This window comes from Saimiri boliviensis, chromosome 7, assembly GCF_048565385.1.
Source record: "Saimiri boliviensis isolate mSaiBol1 chromosome 7, mSaiBol1.pri, whole genome shotgun sequence".
NCBI lineage: Eukaryota > Metazoa > Chordata > Mammalia > Primates > Cebidae > Saimiri > Saimiri boliviensis.
Genome location: NC_133455.1, coordinates 97389524 through 97403225, shown reverse-complemented (window position 1 = coordinate 97403225; position 13702 = coordinate 97389524). Strand labels below are relative to the sequence as shown.

The 13702-nt window shown below is 34.2% G+C and overlaps 1 protein-coding gene across 3 annotated transcripts in view; it reads right to left on the bottom strand.

Annotated features, from left to right (window-relative positions):
- The window catches only part of CNTN1 (contactin 1), a 372094-nt gene that overhangs the window by 42105 nt on the left and 316287 nt on the right, over positions 1-13702 (bottom strand). For all 3 annotated transcript variants that reach the window (XM_074403087.1, XM_074403086.1, XM_003926652.3), the window contains 4 exons: positions 12167-12237; positions 9590-9824; positions 6484-6587; positions 1817-2003 (listed from right to left, as the gene is read on the bottom strand). In XM_074403087.1, the coding sequence (XP_074259188.1) occupies positions 1817-2003; positions 6484-6587; positions 9590-9824; positions 12167-12237 (597 nt within the window). The remainder of the gene's footprint in view (positions 1-1816; positions 2004-6483; positions 6588-9589; positions 9825-12166; positions 12238-13702) is intronic.

The window sequence follows — 13702 nt, the reverse complement described above, 5'->3', positions numbered from 1 at the left end:
ATATAATTAAATGTAATACATTTCTCAAATGTAATATAATGTCAAGTATCCTTAAATCTTTCTCCATTGAGTCTTTGCCATTGTCAGCAAATGCACAACTAACCCCCTAGTTTCTCAAGCAGAAATTTGGTAGTCTCTCATCCCACTGATTGCCAACATCCATATTAGCAAGTTGTTAACTCTGCCTCCATATAACTTTCCACTTCTGTCTCCATTATCACTTAGTGCTAGCCACTATCAGTTCTCTCCTTGACTGCTGAAATAGTTTCCAACTTGGCTTTTCTGCTTTCACTGTTAACCCACTACAATCCATTTTCTGTCCAGAAGCCAGAATAATATTTTTTTAAATGACATCATAAATTAGATATCACTCTGTTTTAAAACCTTTCAATGGCTTTTTATCATGTTTAGAAAGAACTCAAACTCATCACAGTTGCTTACAAAGTCCTCCACAATTTGGTCCCAGAACTCTTCCTCCTCCTTACTCAGAACCTATGCCTGGGACCCACTGGCCTGGAACACCTAAAACATTTCAAGCACTCTCCACCTTAAGGTTTTCTACTACTTGGCGTGCAGAGAACCTTAAGGCTCTGTCTAAAGCTCTTCACCTAGTGGGTTCATCTTTTCACTTATCACTCAAATCTTAGCTTAACTGGCATCTTCTCAAAGAGGCCCTTCCTGGCCACCCAATCAGAATTTCACTTTCATCTAAGTCACTTTCATTATATCCATTTATTCACTTTATTGCCCTGTCATCTGCTATAATCCCACTTACTTATTTCTCAGAGTTTTTGTTTGTTTGATGTTTCTGTCTCCTTCCATTAGCTTGTAAACCATGTGAGAAAAGCATCTTGGACTGGCTTGATCCCTTTTTTATCCTCACCATCTAGAATAGTGCTGAGTACATAGCATATTTTTGGTGAATGAATAAATATATGAACAAATAGAAAAAGAACAAAGAAATGCATGCTCCTTTTACAAATTAGAAAACTGAGGTTTAAATAGGTAATTGATCTCTTGTCATACATTTAGCAAGTGGCAGAGACAGATCTCAAACACATGTCTGACACCAAATTCTAGCTCTTGCCACTACATTTGTCATCTCCTTGGGAGAGTCTCTGTCCCAAAGTGAATCTCATAAATTTGCAAACTCTAATGGTAATTACATCTTCAGATTCTTGAGACATTCCCTTGAGTCCTGCATACAAATTCTCCTTTTTTATATATTCAACTTTGGTTCAAGAACAGAGATATAAAAATGAATCCAGAGAGATTAGAATGACCTGAAAGTGAGCAGGAATAGGTGGCAGTGTTTTGTGAACCACGTAAAACAGAACTAGAACATACAGCAATAAGAGAATAAGCATAGTGCTACACATTTAACATGCACTGACATTTAACATACTATGCATTTAACATATAATGACAGAGGTTTATAAATTAAAGCATGTAAAAACAAGCAAAGTTTTAGTTTTTACATGCTGTTGATGTACTCTTATGAAAACAATGTTTAAATTAATAAATACAGGATGAAGAAAAGTCAATGGCACAAAATTGGAGAGCACAGCCTTTACAAAAGGGCAGTTCTCTAATTTTTATTTCTATAATGGAATATTTAATATATGAAGGTATTTTTCACAGTTTTTCTTCATCTATAGTAACTCGTGTTTTGAGGGAAATTTTGTGTGGCTATAAAGGATATCATTGAAAAATGTAGTCAGGTAGCTAGCTAGGAAATTTCCTTCAAATGTACTCATATCATGATGGAATCAAATGGTAGTTTTTGACAAATCTAAAAACAAAATGTGAAACTCACGTGCTTTCTTGGTGAAAGCCTCAATCCTGTCACTTGGAGGTCCACACCCTGCACTATTGCAGGCCCCAACTTCTATAAAATACTGGGTGTCTGGCAGAAGGTTCTCCAGCCTGGCCGAGTACTCTTGGCTGGTGACTTGAACTCTGTTTGCAGCTTCTTCTCTGTCATGGGCAGCCCAGTACCGAATCTGCAAACATTCAGGATGAGTTATATTCTGCCATGATTTAGACTGTTCAGTTGTGAAAATTTCTCTTCAGCTACTTCTGTTACCATTGCTGTTGGCTGATCATCATAATTTCAAATCCTTTTTAATGATACGTACCCATCTATCAGCTTTAGAATATAATACGGCACCCAGGGCAGAAATGATTTAAGATGCCAAAAGCAAATCAAAGTCTCACTTCATTGCCCAAAATATTTTTACATTGACTGAAAAATAAATTAAAAATCCCCAAAACTTAGCAGCAGACTTAACTTTCAAAATATAAAAGTGGTCTCCATTTGGACATATTTGCCACAGTAATTTTTATCATTTATTTCCTGTTTTACTTCTGTTTGCATGATTTCAAACTTGTTCTGACCCATTCTTAAAGCAGTTGGAGCAGAATATAATTTTTGATAAAAATAGTCATTATGTGGCCTAAAACATGCTAAAATAACACTTTCTTCCAGCTCCTTTCAGAAGTATTTCCTTTGAACCCATATATAAGCTAGATATCAAAGAAATACATCTAATAATTGGATAAACTCTGTCATTTACCTGTAAAGTAATTTTTTAAAAAATGTTATCAATTTTGTGATTAGAAATGATTGCTTTTGCCATATAATTACAGGATTTCTTTTCCCTTAAAGTTTAAGAAAATTTATGGATTATAATTTTAATTCTTTAAATAAAGGCTGTTTTTTTGCATCAAAAATTTATAATTAAGGTATGAGTAGAATGAAAAAATATATATATTTAGATGCCCTGTCTATAAAATAACAGGATTATAATTTTACAATTAACCAAAATGCCTAGATTAAAATGTCTAATAAAATAATCCTGCACTTTTTATTTACATAAACATGTATGAAACCATTATGAAATGCAACAGGATGGCTCAAATTCACTTGGCAAAAGTGAGGTTTATATGTTGAATGAGCACATTTCTAAACATTCAGGAGTGGATGAATGCTTTAGCTTTCATCCCAGGCAGGGCAGGTTCAGAGCCACATTTATAAAAGTCCTCAAAGGTCTCGAGGGATGGAGTACCAGTTGCCCACAGTGGTTGCCAACAAGACAAATAGCACCTTTGTTTCCGAGCTCCCCACTTTCCTGTTTACTCTGTCTTTTCCTCATACCTGCTTCCTAGGATCATATTGAAAACAATCAACAATAATAAAAACTTTTCTCCACATCATTGTTTGTTTGAGGCTCTGTTTAGAAGAAATTCAGACTAATATGGATGACTTCTCCAAAATAAGGAAATAAAGCACTTTCTAAATATCAGTTTCTGCTCACCATAATTATTTAACCTTTAAAAACATTTGAATAGACTATACAGGATTGTTCAACTTTTATGATGACTGTAAAATCAGTCATCTGCATTAATCTCCAATTCAGCTGATAAAAGTTCTTGCATTCATTATTACTGTTAGCCTATTTAATTTGTATTAAATTAAGTGAATATTTTACCTACTGGGTAAAATATTGAAAGTAAAATATTGAAAGTGAAATGTTGAAAGTGGAGAGCTCTTTAACCAAGTAAGAGAATAAAAACACTAAATGACATAACAGTCTACTGAGATACACTTTAAAACCACAAGGGAAGAGATTATCTTTAGATTCAATTGCTCACAATTCTCATTTGAAATTTCAGGAAATGAACCTTGAGATGATGTCAATCAGGAAAGAGCCAGGGCTTCCCAGCTTTATATTTTATGTTTTTAACATGCTGCTTTTCTGTGTATCTTTAGACACAGAAAAATATAGATCCATTGTCCATTTTCATAGGAACTGCAGTGGGGTATTAGTTTTCACCATCATCTATCTTGTTAAACCATTGCTTCTCCCATCATATTTTAAAATGGAAACAATAACCACATTATAGTCAGTCAAGATTCCCCCCCTCCACCTTCAGAGGAGCATTTCTTGCAGAAGAATAAATAAGATGGATGTTCTCTTTTAAGTGTTCATGCTTGTCTGTTTGATATTCAAGACCCTGTGTGAAAGGTTTAAAGGGATTTTAAGAAAGAATGAATGGAAAGAATAATTGTATGATTTACTTTCAGCAATTTTAACCAAACATTGTCTGGAGAGGCAAGAACTGGATTAAACTCTGATTATGACAATTATTACTCAGGCAAACATTTCTAAGCCTCAAGTCTTTGATCTCTAAAATGGGGATAATAATAGTGTTTATCCTCTAAGTCATGTGGATTTAATAAAATGAGCCTAATTGAGTGTTTAGCACAATAAGGAATCAAGAAGTGTTATCAACCTTTTAATTATTAAGATCATCATGATAATCTTCATCACCATCATCATCATCATTGTTATCATCATCACCATCTTTGAATGCTCAGTGACATAAACAGGGAAAATCATTGAGTACAAGTTATTTAATATCTCTCACATAACAGTTCTATGAGGCAGTGGTTACTCTCTCACTTTATAGGTGAGGAAACTCAGAAAGTTCAAATCAATTTTCTACAAAATTCTTAAGTGACAGAGCTGAAATATAAAGCCATGTTTGCTCAGCAGCAAAGCTCATAAGTTTCTACTTAATGTGAAGTTGGAAAAGGTCAGAAATCTGTGAGATGAACTCCTCATGGCACATACTTTTCCCCTGAAATTATTGTTTGAGAAAATCTTATTTGATGAAGATTACTTTTTACTGCCTGTTTGAAAATTTTTAATCAACATTTCATTCCCAATCAAAAGAGCATATTTAATTATTATCTGAATCACTGGTTTCACTGTGTTGCTTCCTACATCATATTTCCTTTGTCCTCTTCTTATTAAAAGTAAGAAAATAGTCAATAGATAATTCTTGGCATTGACATAGATAATATATAACTTTCTATCATGTTTTAAATGAAGTCAAATATGTGATATATTTGTTATTTTGACTCAGTGATATTGGTTATGTATTAAATTATCCTTTTTTCAATTTTTATTTGTTAGAAATAAAAGAAGAAAGAAATCCTGTGATCCAAAATTTGACTTTCCAAGCTCTATACATTGATAACTTCTCCCAAAGATACCTCAGACTTAGTTACTATAGGATTTGTAACATCTAGAAAATTTCTCCTTTTCCTACTCCTTTTCTACTAGCAGTAAACACAATTGTCAGGTTAGTACATTATGAATATTGAGTATTCTCAGTCTAGTGATTCGCAGCCAACTCTTCTCTGCTCTGTAGTAAATTCAGCTGAACCCTTGCACAGATGGTCTGAGAGCTCTTTAAGATCTTCCCAAATTATCACCTATTGCACCAAAAACAAATTCTTCCTGTTAGTCTGGGTGTGTATGCTCAAAGGCGTGAGTTTCTTTTACAGCTACATCTCAGAAACATGGCCTTGAGAAAGCCCAATTGTAACACTTTATTTACTCATACTTCCTTATTCCCATCAGTATTCAGTGAATATCTATAGCCTGCCAGGTGCCCAGCACTGTTCTTGCATGGCACTAAGAATAAAACAATACCCTGCCCTCATGGAACTAATATCGCATGGACAAGGGAGAGGGGAGAGGGCTGGAGCTAAGAATGCAAGCTGTCTGTGGGAGTGGGGTGGGTGGATGGGCAGCCCTAGACAGGACTCCCTGAGAGAAAGAGAAGGGAGTCTGTGATGTGTGGCAATAAATCCCTGAAGTTTGTATCTGACAACTCGAGTTTTAGATACTGCTCTGACATTTTTTGTAAGTAACAATCAAAGCAAGTTGTCAAATCTCTTTGGTATCCATTTGTTCATCTTTAAAGGTAAGATCATGTCAGTTCCTTTGAATTTTCACTTCTTGCACTTAAACATGTGAGGTGATTTCACATTTTCTACATAACTTAGTCTAAATTGTGATAGCATTGTATTGAAGACCCCAACTATCTTTCTATTTTGATTTTCCAGTTCTTGCTGGACGAAGACAAGCTTCCTCATTTGTATCTGGCTGATTCTCACTGGTTCTTTAAAATTAAGGTCAAGGGAAGTTTTATTTGGGTCATTTTGATGGTTACTTCATAGATAATATAAGACATATTTGGCATGTTTATAATTGTTTACTTTGGAGGAACTTTTTGAAATGGAACTACTGATTCAAAGAGGGTGATTATTTTCAGGATGCATCTATAAATTACCAGAATGATTTCCAAAAAACTTGAGATTCTCCAGCTTTTTATGAGAATGTTTTCCTAAAAATACTTTGGGAAATCAGAAAAGTTATTACCAATAGTTTTTATTTTGGACAGTTGTTTCGCAGGACTTAGGTTTCTTGACATCTCCCCTACATAGGCCAGTTAGGAATTCCCATTTTATTCTTAACAATTAACTTATATATGACCACAATACTAGACACAGAATACAATATTAGTTGCCACATAAATTAATGAGGCATGAAACATAAAATACATTTGAAAACTTAGGCTCATATATTTATGAATAAATGTATTTAGTTTGATAAAAATTGAACTTACCTGATAGCTTTCCACTATTTTTTCTAAAACATGTTCCCAGTGAACAGATATCTCAGAAGATGATAAGACTTTTACACCTACTTCTGTTGGGGCTTCACTGGGAGCTGAAATTTTATGAGAACATTACATTATAAGTGAGATATTTACATTTAAGAAATTCAACTAGCATTATTTGCTATATGAATGATGTTGCACCATACTTCAATTTTTCTAAAATAGCTTTAATATTCTCAAATGAACACAAGCACAATTATTATATTACCTCTTCCTGTATTTTTCTGTTACTTTATTTTATGGCATTAATGATAGATGTACACACATTCATATACAAAATTGTTAATATAGACATATACACATACACATGCCCACACACACTTTTACCAAATACAGAAAGCTCCTTTAATTTCTATTATATCTGTGAGCAAAACAATACTAATTTTTAAAAAAATTCTCTCAACTGATATGCTTAAGAAAGCCTGTTGATGCGAATTAAAATTATTAGTATTAGCTATCAACTCTATATTATTGGAAATAGCAAATTTAGCATTTAGTATAGAAAATAGTTCAATATAATACATTTTCTCTTACATGCTATTTGTGTAAACTAACTATAAGCAGCAATATAAAAATAAATATTCCCTTTTTAAGTTCAAGCTAAGATCTTAAAAAAAAAATTTAGAGCCTTTGAAACAAGTTGTGACATCCACTGTTTCCTGGGCTCAAGAAAGCTTTTATATGTCTAATCTTCCAACTGGGCATCAAGTCAAGTATGTATCTAAAAGGCCTCTGTTCAGAGAAAAAAAGTAATTTACATCTCTTATGAAATTTACACAAAGAAACCAATGAAGGCTTTAAGCAGGGGTGATCAATTTTTATTGTCTTTCATTTAAAAAGCCATAATCCTATTTAATGTGTGAAAATGTTCTACACATGAACACTGTTGCCTTTCCAAATCAAGGCAAACCTGTAGCATTATGATTGACTTCTCAGCAGTAGAAGAAGAGATTAACACGTATACAAGTTTCAACACATGCAAGTTTTATGAAACTCATAAAATATTTAGGAAAGAAATATAATTAAATACAAATGGCCATGACTAAATAGATGACAAGCTATTTGCCTGAAAGCTTAATTTAGCATCAAGTAAGCAGTAAAAAGGTGAGAAGGTAACTTGTAAAAAGGCTTAAGATACTCGTTTTATCTGTAAGATGTACTCATGTTCTTCAAATTATTAAAACTGAGCGAAGTTTATATATATATATATATATATATATATATATATATATATATAAAATTATACAAATACAATTTTTTTTCTTTTTTCTTTTCTTTTTTTTTTTCTTTTGAGATAGAGTTTTGCTTTTGTTGCCCACGCTGGAGTGCAGTGGCGTGATCTCTACTCACTGCAACCTCTGCCTTCCAGATTCAAGCTACTTTCCTGCCTCAGTCTCCCCAGTAGCTGGGATTACAGGCATGAACCACCACACCTGGCCAATTTTGTATTTTTTTTGTAGAGACAGGGTTTCTCCATGTTGGTCAGGCTGGTCTCACACTCCTGACCTCATGTTATCTGTCCACTTCGGCCTCCCAAAGTGCTGGGATTACAGGCGTGAGCCATCATGTTTGGCCAAGTTATATTTCTGCTGAATGAGCGCAAGCATAGAGAATGTAAGTTTGTTATCAGGACTTTTCCACTGTTTGATAATAAACAAATTATTTCTACTTTTTTTCTTTGAATGTATTTGATTGTGCTAGCTTAAAGGTAAATATATATGTGTGCGTATATATATATACGCACACATAGTATATTCAAATACACATTTTTGTATGCAGTAAAAATATATACAGTAAAAATTATATGCTTTTAAATATATACATGTATAAATGACTGCCTTTTATATTAATAATTGTTAAATCAATTTATGTATATTTAAGATATGTGACATGGTATTATGAGATACATATATAGAATAAAATGACATTTAATAAAACAAAGATCATAGGATGATTTAGTTATATATTACATTTTTAAACAAACACTAAAACTAATAATCCTGTGACTGATGAACATGTGAGAATTTCTGTTGTGGTCTAAGGCATGGCTAAATGTCTGTTTTGGAGTAAAAATAATGCAAGTTGGGTGAACCAATAGAGCACATTTCCTCTAAGGATAGAAGAGTAACTCACACAGCTTTAGTTTTTCAGCTCTTCCACTTGTGCTTCTCACACATGTGCAAAGAGAGATTTGGCCAAGGGTAAATGTATCATTGCCAAAGATCAGAAGGCAATGACATATCTATGTGCTTTTCTAGCCATTATTTACATAGTGCACATTAATAAAGAAGTATAAGAAGGTATTATTTTTGACAGGAATATAAATGAAAAAAGTATAGCAGCTTAAACAGAAAATCAGAGAAAATAATATAATTATGCTTAATCTAAAACTGTGTATCATTTGTATAATCATATAAAGTCCTCTATGGCCATGCTTAGTTAAGTTAGTTTCTAAAAAACAAAAAGAGCTTGTATTAGTATTGTTTCTTTTCCCCCTAAATGTCTTATAGGACAAATTTTTCCCGTTTCAAGAAAACAATATCAACTGACTATCTGACCCCTTTTTCATATAATTATGTCTAGATTCCCTTTAACAAAGTTTGTTCTCTCTTGTAATAAATAGTTACATGAATACTACAGTTACATGCATTTCTAAGTTAGAATTTTGGGCCATTTTACAAATAATGTATATGTTATAGAATTACAAATTTTATGAGTATATAGACATTGTGATGTCTGTTCAAGTATGAAGGGTTTCTGACTACAAAATTAGAATCAAGAGCCCAGAAATGGGAGGCTAAGCCAATTATTTTAATGGGGATTTCCTAATACCATGGGCAGGAGCTAAATGATAAAAGACTTTAGCAACATTCTCATCATTTAGATGAAGAGGCTGACATTTAATTTGGTTTAAAATAGTACTCATTTATTAAATGCATAATGCTATACAAAGGTCTTAGTAAGTCAGTCCTGAAAGGAAGCAAACTAAACGCCTATTAGAGAATTAGGTTTTCCTCCCTCTTCATGTTAGTAAGGACTTTCTTTGACATACCATCTTGTGCTGAATTAATGACTGCTACTAGGCTGTACGGTCCATCTCCTTTGTTGTTGAAGGCCTTCACTTTGACTTGAAATGCAGTAGAAGGGCTCATGGTTTCATCTTTATGGACGTATCGGCCAGTGTCAGGATTAGTAACTGTGACTTTTTTCCATTCTTCTCCATCAAACGGCTTAAATGCCACTATGTAACCAAAATTGTTGCCATAGTGGTATTCTCTTGACAAAGGCTAAATATAAATTAAAATATTGAGTAAGTTTCAGTAATATAGGTAACGGAGGGAATCCTATGGGGATAACAACACACACGGAGGCATGCTCTTTGTAAAAACATACTCAGTTCATATATTAGTGCTGGTTCCAAATGCCAGAGGAAAAACATGCTCAAACATGAGATGACCTTATTTACCAAATGGTAGCCTTGCTACTCCTTGAACACCTCAGAGGCCTCCTACTCTGGGCCTTTTTACTTCAGTTCCTTCTGCCTAGAATGTTCTCTTAGATGTCATGGTACTCCTCCCCACCTCCTCACTTTCTGGAGGTAAAAATCACCTACTTGATGTTTTCTCTGGCCACAGGTTCTGCCATTGCAAGATTCTTTTCACAATTTCCCATGCCACACCCTGCTGCTTGCTGTTTTTCTTTAACCCTAACACAATCTATACATTTTATTTATTTATCTACTTTATTGTCTTTCTCAACTACTAGAATACACATTTTATGAAGGCAGAGTTTTTGTCAGTTTTGTTTACCTCTTTATCTCTAGCATCTAGAACAGGGCTTCAAATAATATGTATTTAAAGGATAAGCAAATGAATTTCATTAGAATTGAAAGGCAATGGTAGGAGAGTTATACAAGACTCTAGAATATCTACTCTGTGATCAAAAAGGAACTGGTCAGAGGAATAAAAGCAGGTGACAAGGAGGAAGGCCATTTGTAGGAGGATGGCTTTGGGTCTCTGTCTATCCCCAATGCTAAAGCAAGTGCTTGGTTTTTCATCATTTTCTCAAGGTTTCTTATTATCACCCATGTCAATTGCCTTATAAAGAAGTCTATGTCAGGCCTAACCATCTATTATTAATAAATATTGACTTACAGCTACTTCTAGTGAGTACTTGCCAGTTAGCCCTTTTTAGCAATTAAGGTAAATACACAGTTGTATATTTACTTTTTTTTTTTTAACCAGAAAAAAAGATGTCTTGAGGCAAAACCTGGAAGTAAATATAACACTATTGCTTGGACATACTTACATTAAATAGGAAGATGTAGAAATGTTTAAAGATCAAACAGTAGAAGCTGTATGTGGTTGCACCATATAGTAATAGATCTATGATTTTAGATTATTAGATAGCACAGCCTAACACTTCTACAATAGTTTAAACATTTTTCTTATTGATAGTTCTCTACTTAGTTTTTGGAATTTAGAGTGTAACAGAATCATCTATAGAGCTTTCAAAAATAACAACTCTCAGGCTCTATCTCCAGAAACTGGAATTTGAATCTTTGGAGGAAAATTTCCAGTTTTGAATTTTTTAATAAGGCCCATCTTATTCTGCAGCAGATATCCACAGAATTTACAAAAATCAAGTTAAGCCAAAAGAGAAAAAGCGAAATATTCTAATTTTTATAATATTTGCATTTTTGTGACATTTTATTGGCAATAAAACTTAGAAATATTTTAAGATTCAGATTAGCGAATGGATTTTTTCACTAAATCTTGCTTTAAAATGTGATTTAAATGCTAAGCATAAAAATGACTACAAAGCACATAGTCAAGTTTTGCTAAGCATTCACTTATTAAATAAATCAGTTTGCCTCATGCAAATAATAAAACCTGTCATTTTTTTTTTATACAGTCTTCAAAATCCTTTGGAGCCTAAATTCTGCTCTTTATCTGCAGTGATCCAACACTAAGCATATTTAATGAATACATGAATCTATATAAACCATGTTATCTGGATAAACGCCAGATGTCTAAGTCAGACAATTTTGTCCTATAACAACTTTTCCCACCCCTCCCAATATCTTTCCTATTTCCAAAATCCAGCTAAGATGTTTTATTTTCTAGTGATTATAGTCTCTGATAGAGAACTCTCCTTTGACTCATGAAACTGTAATAAAATGCTTTGGATACCTCAGTAACTAGTCCCATGGGTGACTTCTAAGATTGACCTATCATGCTACATTACACCAGTGATCAAAGTAAGCTTCAAGTGAGAAGGCAGACTCTAATTTAAAAATGGGTTTTGATACAAAGTTTGTAAATGGAATCTTTGGAATTTAGAATGTCCAGAGACAATGATTTAAATTACAATTAGATTACCAGACTACAATGATCAAAGTATCCCCGGAATGAGACAGCTGAAGGTTTAATCACCTAGGCTAACAGATATGTTACCATCCAGGATTCATTCTTGCATAGGAACTACACACTAAGCCATAGTAAGCCAGATAAAGTGTGATATGCATTTAAAAAAAAATAGTAATGTATTTTTGCTTGTGCATTGGGCTTTCTCTTTCAACTTGATTTATGAAGCAACCTATAATAGGTGCAAACTCATCAATACTTACTGCCCATGTTATGGTCAGCTCTCTGTTTCTTCCACCTCCACCTCCTACATCTGAAGGAGCCACATTTGGTGCTGAAACAAACAAGCGAATATATTCAGAACAACAAAACTAGGGACTATATATTTTTTCCTGGTGTTAGAATTTGTATTCACCACAGAAACCACAAATTTTTTCTTTAGGAAAAACACACTGCACACATGATCAACGCAATTATAGTAACAATGGCTCACAGTAGCTGTTATCTGTTTTTCTGCCAAGATAAAAATTGATTTGGTGCCACAGGAAATATGCCCATTTCCCTCAGCAAAGGATAGCAAAGCAAATTTGCCTGCCCATCTTTTTCTTCTTCTGTCCTTTCACTTAATATGATTTTGAAAGATTACATAGACTGTTGGAAAAAGATTTTGCCACTTTTACTTTGGAACCCTATGAACTTCTAACAACTTACTGTTGTGTTAGTTTTATGCTTCATTCTACAAATCAATGTTAAGAAACCATGCATTTGTATTGGATAATGTTTCCCCAAATATCTATAAATATTAGAAATCCAATATTGTCTGTCTGCTCTCACTTTCACTTTCTCAACTTTTCTCTGAAACTGTACCATTGGTGACTCCAAAGTACTCCCTCCCCCACTCTCTTACATTCAGTTCCCTTGCTAGAAAGAGCCTCTGTAGTCTTCTTAAAAATGTTTCTTTCTACTGCTTTCTTAATCCCCAAGCCATTGCTCCCTTTTCTGCCACTGAACTGCATGAAAGAACTGATATATGGCTATTTTTTTTTTGTACTTCAGTCCATAATCACTTTTTAACAACCCACATGTATCCAATGTAGGAGTTAAGAAGAAATCACTTAGGAAGAAAGTAAGCATATGGGAGTCCTTGGTAAGGCTTTGCTCTTCAGTGAATAGCAGCCTGTAAAGTTGAGCTGCTGACATAGACAAGCAAACTGGGAGCTTGCATAGGTGAATGGTGGCAAGAACTATGGCCTAGACATGTTCAAGATGGTGGCTCCATCTTCCCTTTTTTCAGTCACACGTACAGTAAGAAGCAGACCAGATAGCACCAATCAACTGAAAAGCTCATTTGCATAAGATTAGGGTGCAGCAGCCAGCCTTCCCTATACACGATGTAAACGTCATACCTGATCAAACCAATCTGTGAGCCCTATGTAGATCAGACACTGTCTTCTTAAACCTGACTATAAAATCCAGCGCATTCACCGCCATCCAGTCTTTTCTGCTTGGGGTCCCCACTCTCTCTAGAGAGAGAGCTGTTTCTCTTTTTCTTCCCTTCTGCCTATTACACCTCCACTCTTAAACTCCTTGTGCGTATCCACGTCCTAAATTTTCGTGGTGTGAGATGATGAATTCCAGGGAATATACCCCAGACAGCATAGCCGCTTCATATTGGGGACCTCATCTGGGGTACCAAGGTACAACATTAAAACAGTGAGTAGAGAAGCAGACTCCAACTCTGTCCTTCCATTCGGAGGCTATTGGCCTCCATTTTAGAACCAAATCAAACAAAATAATGG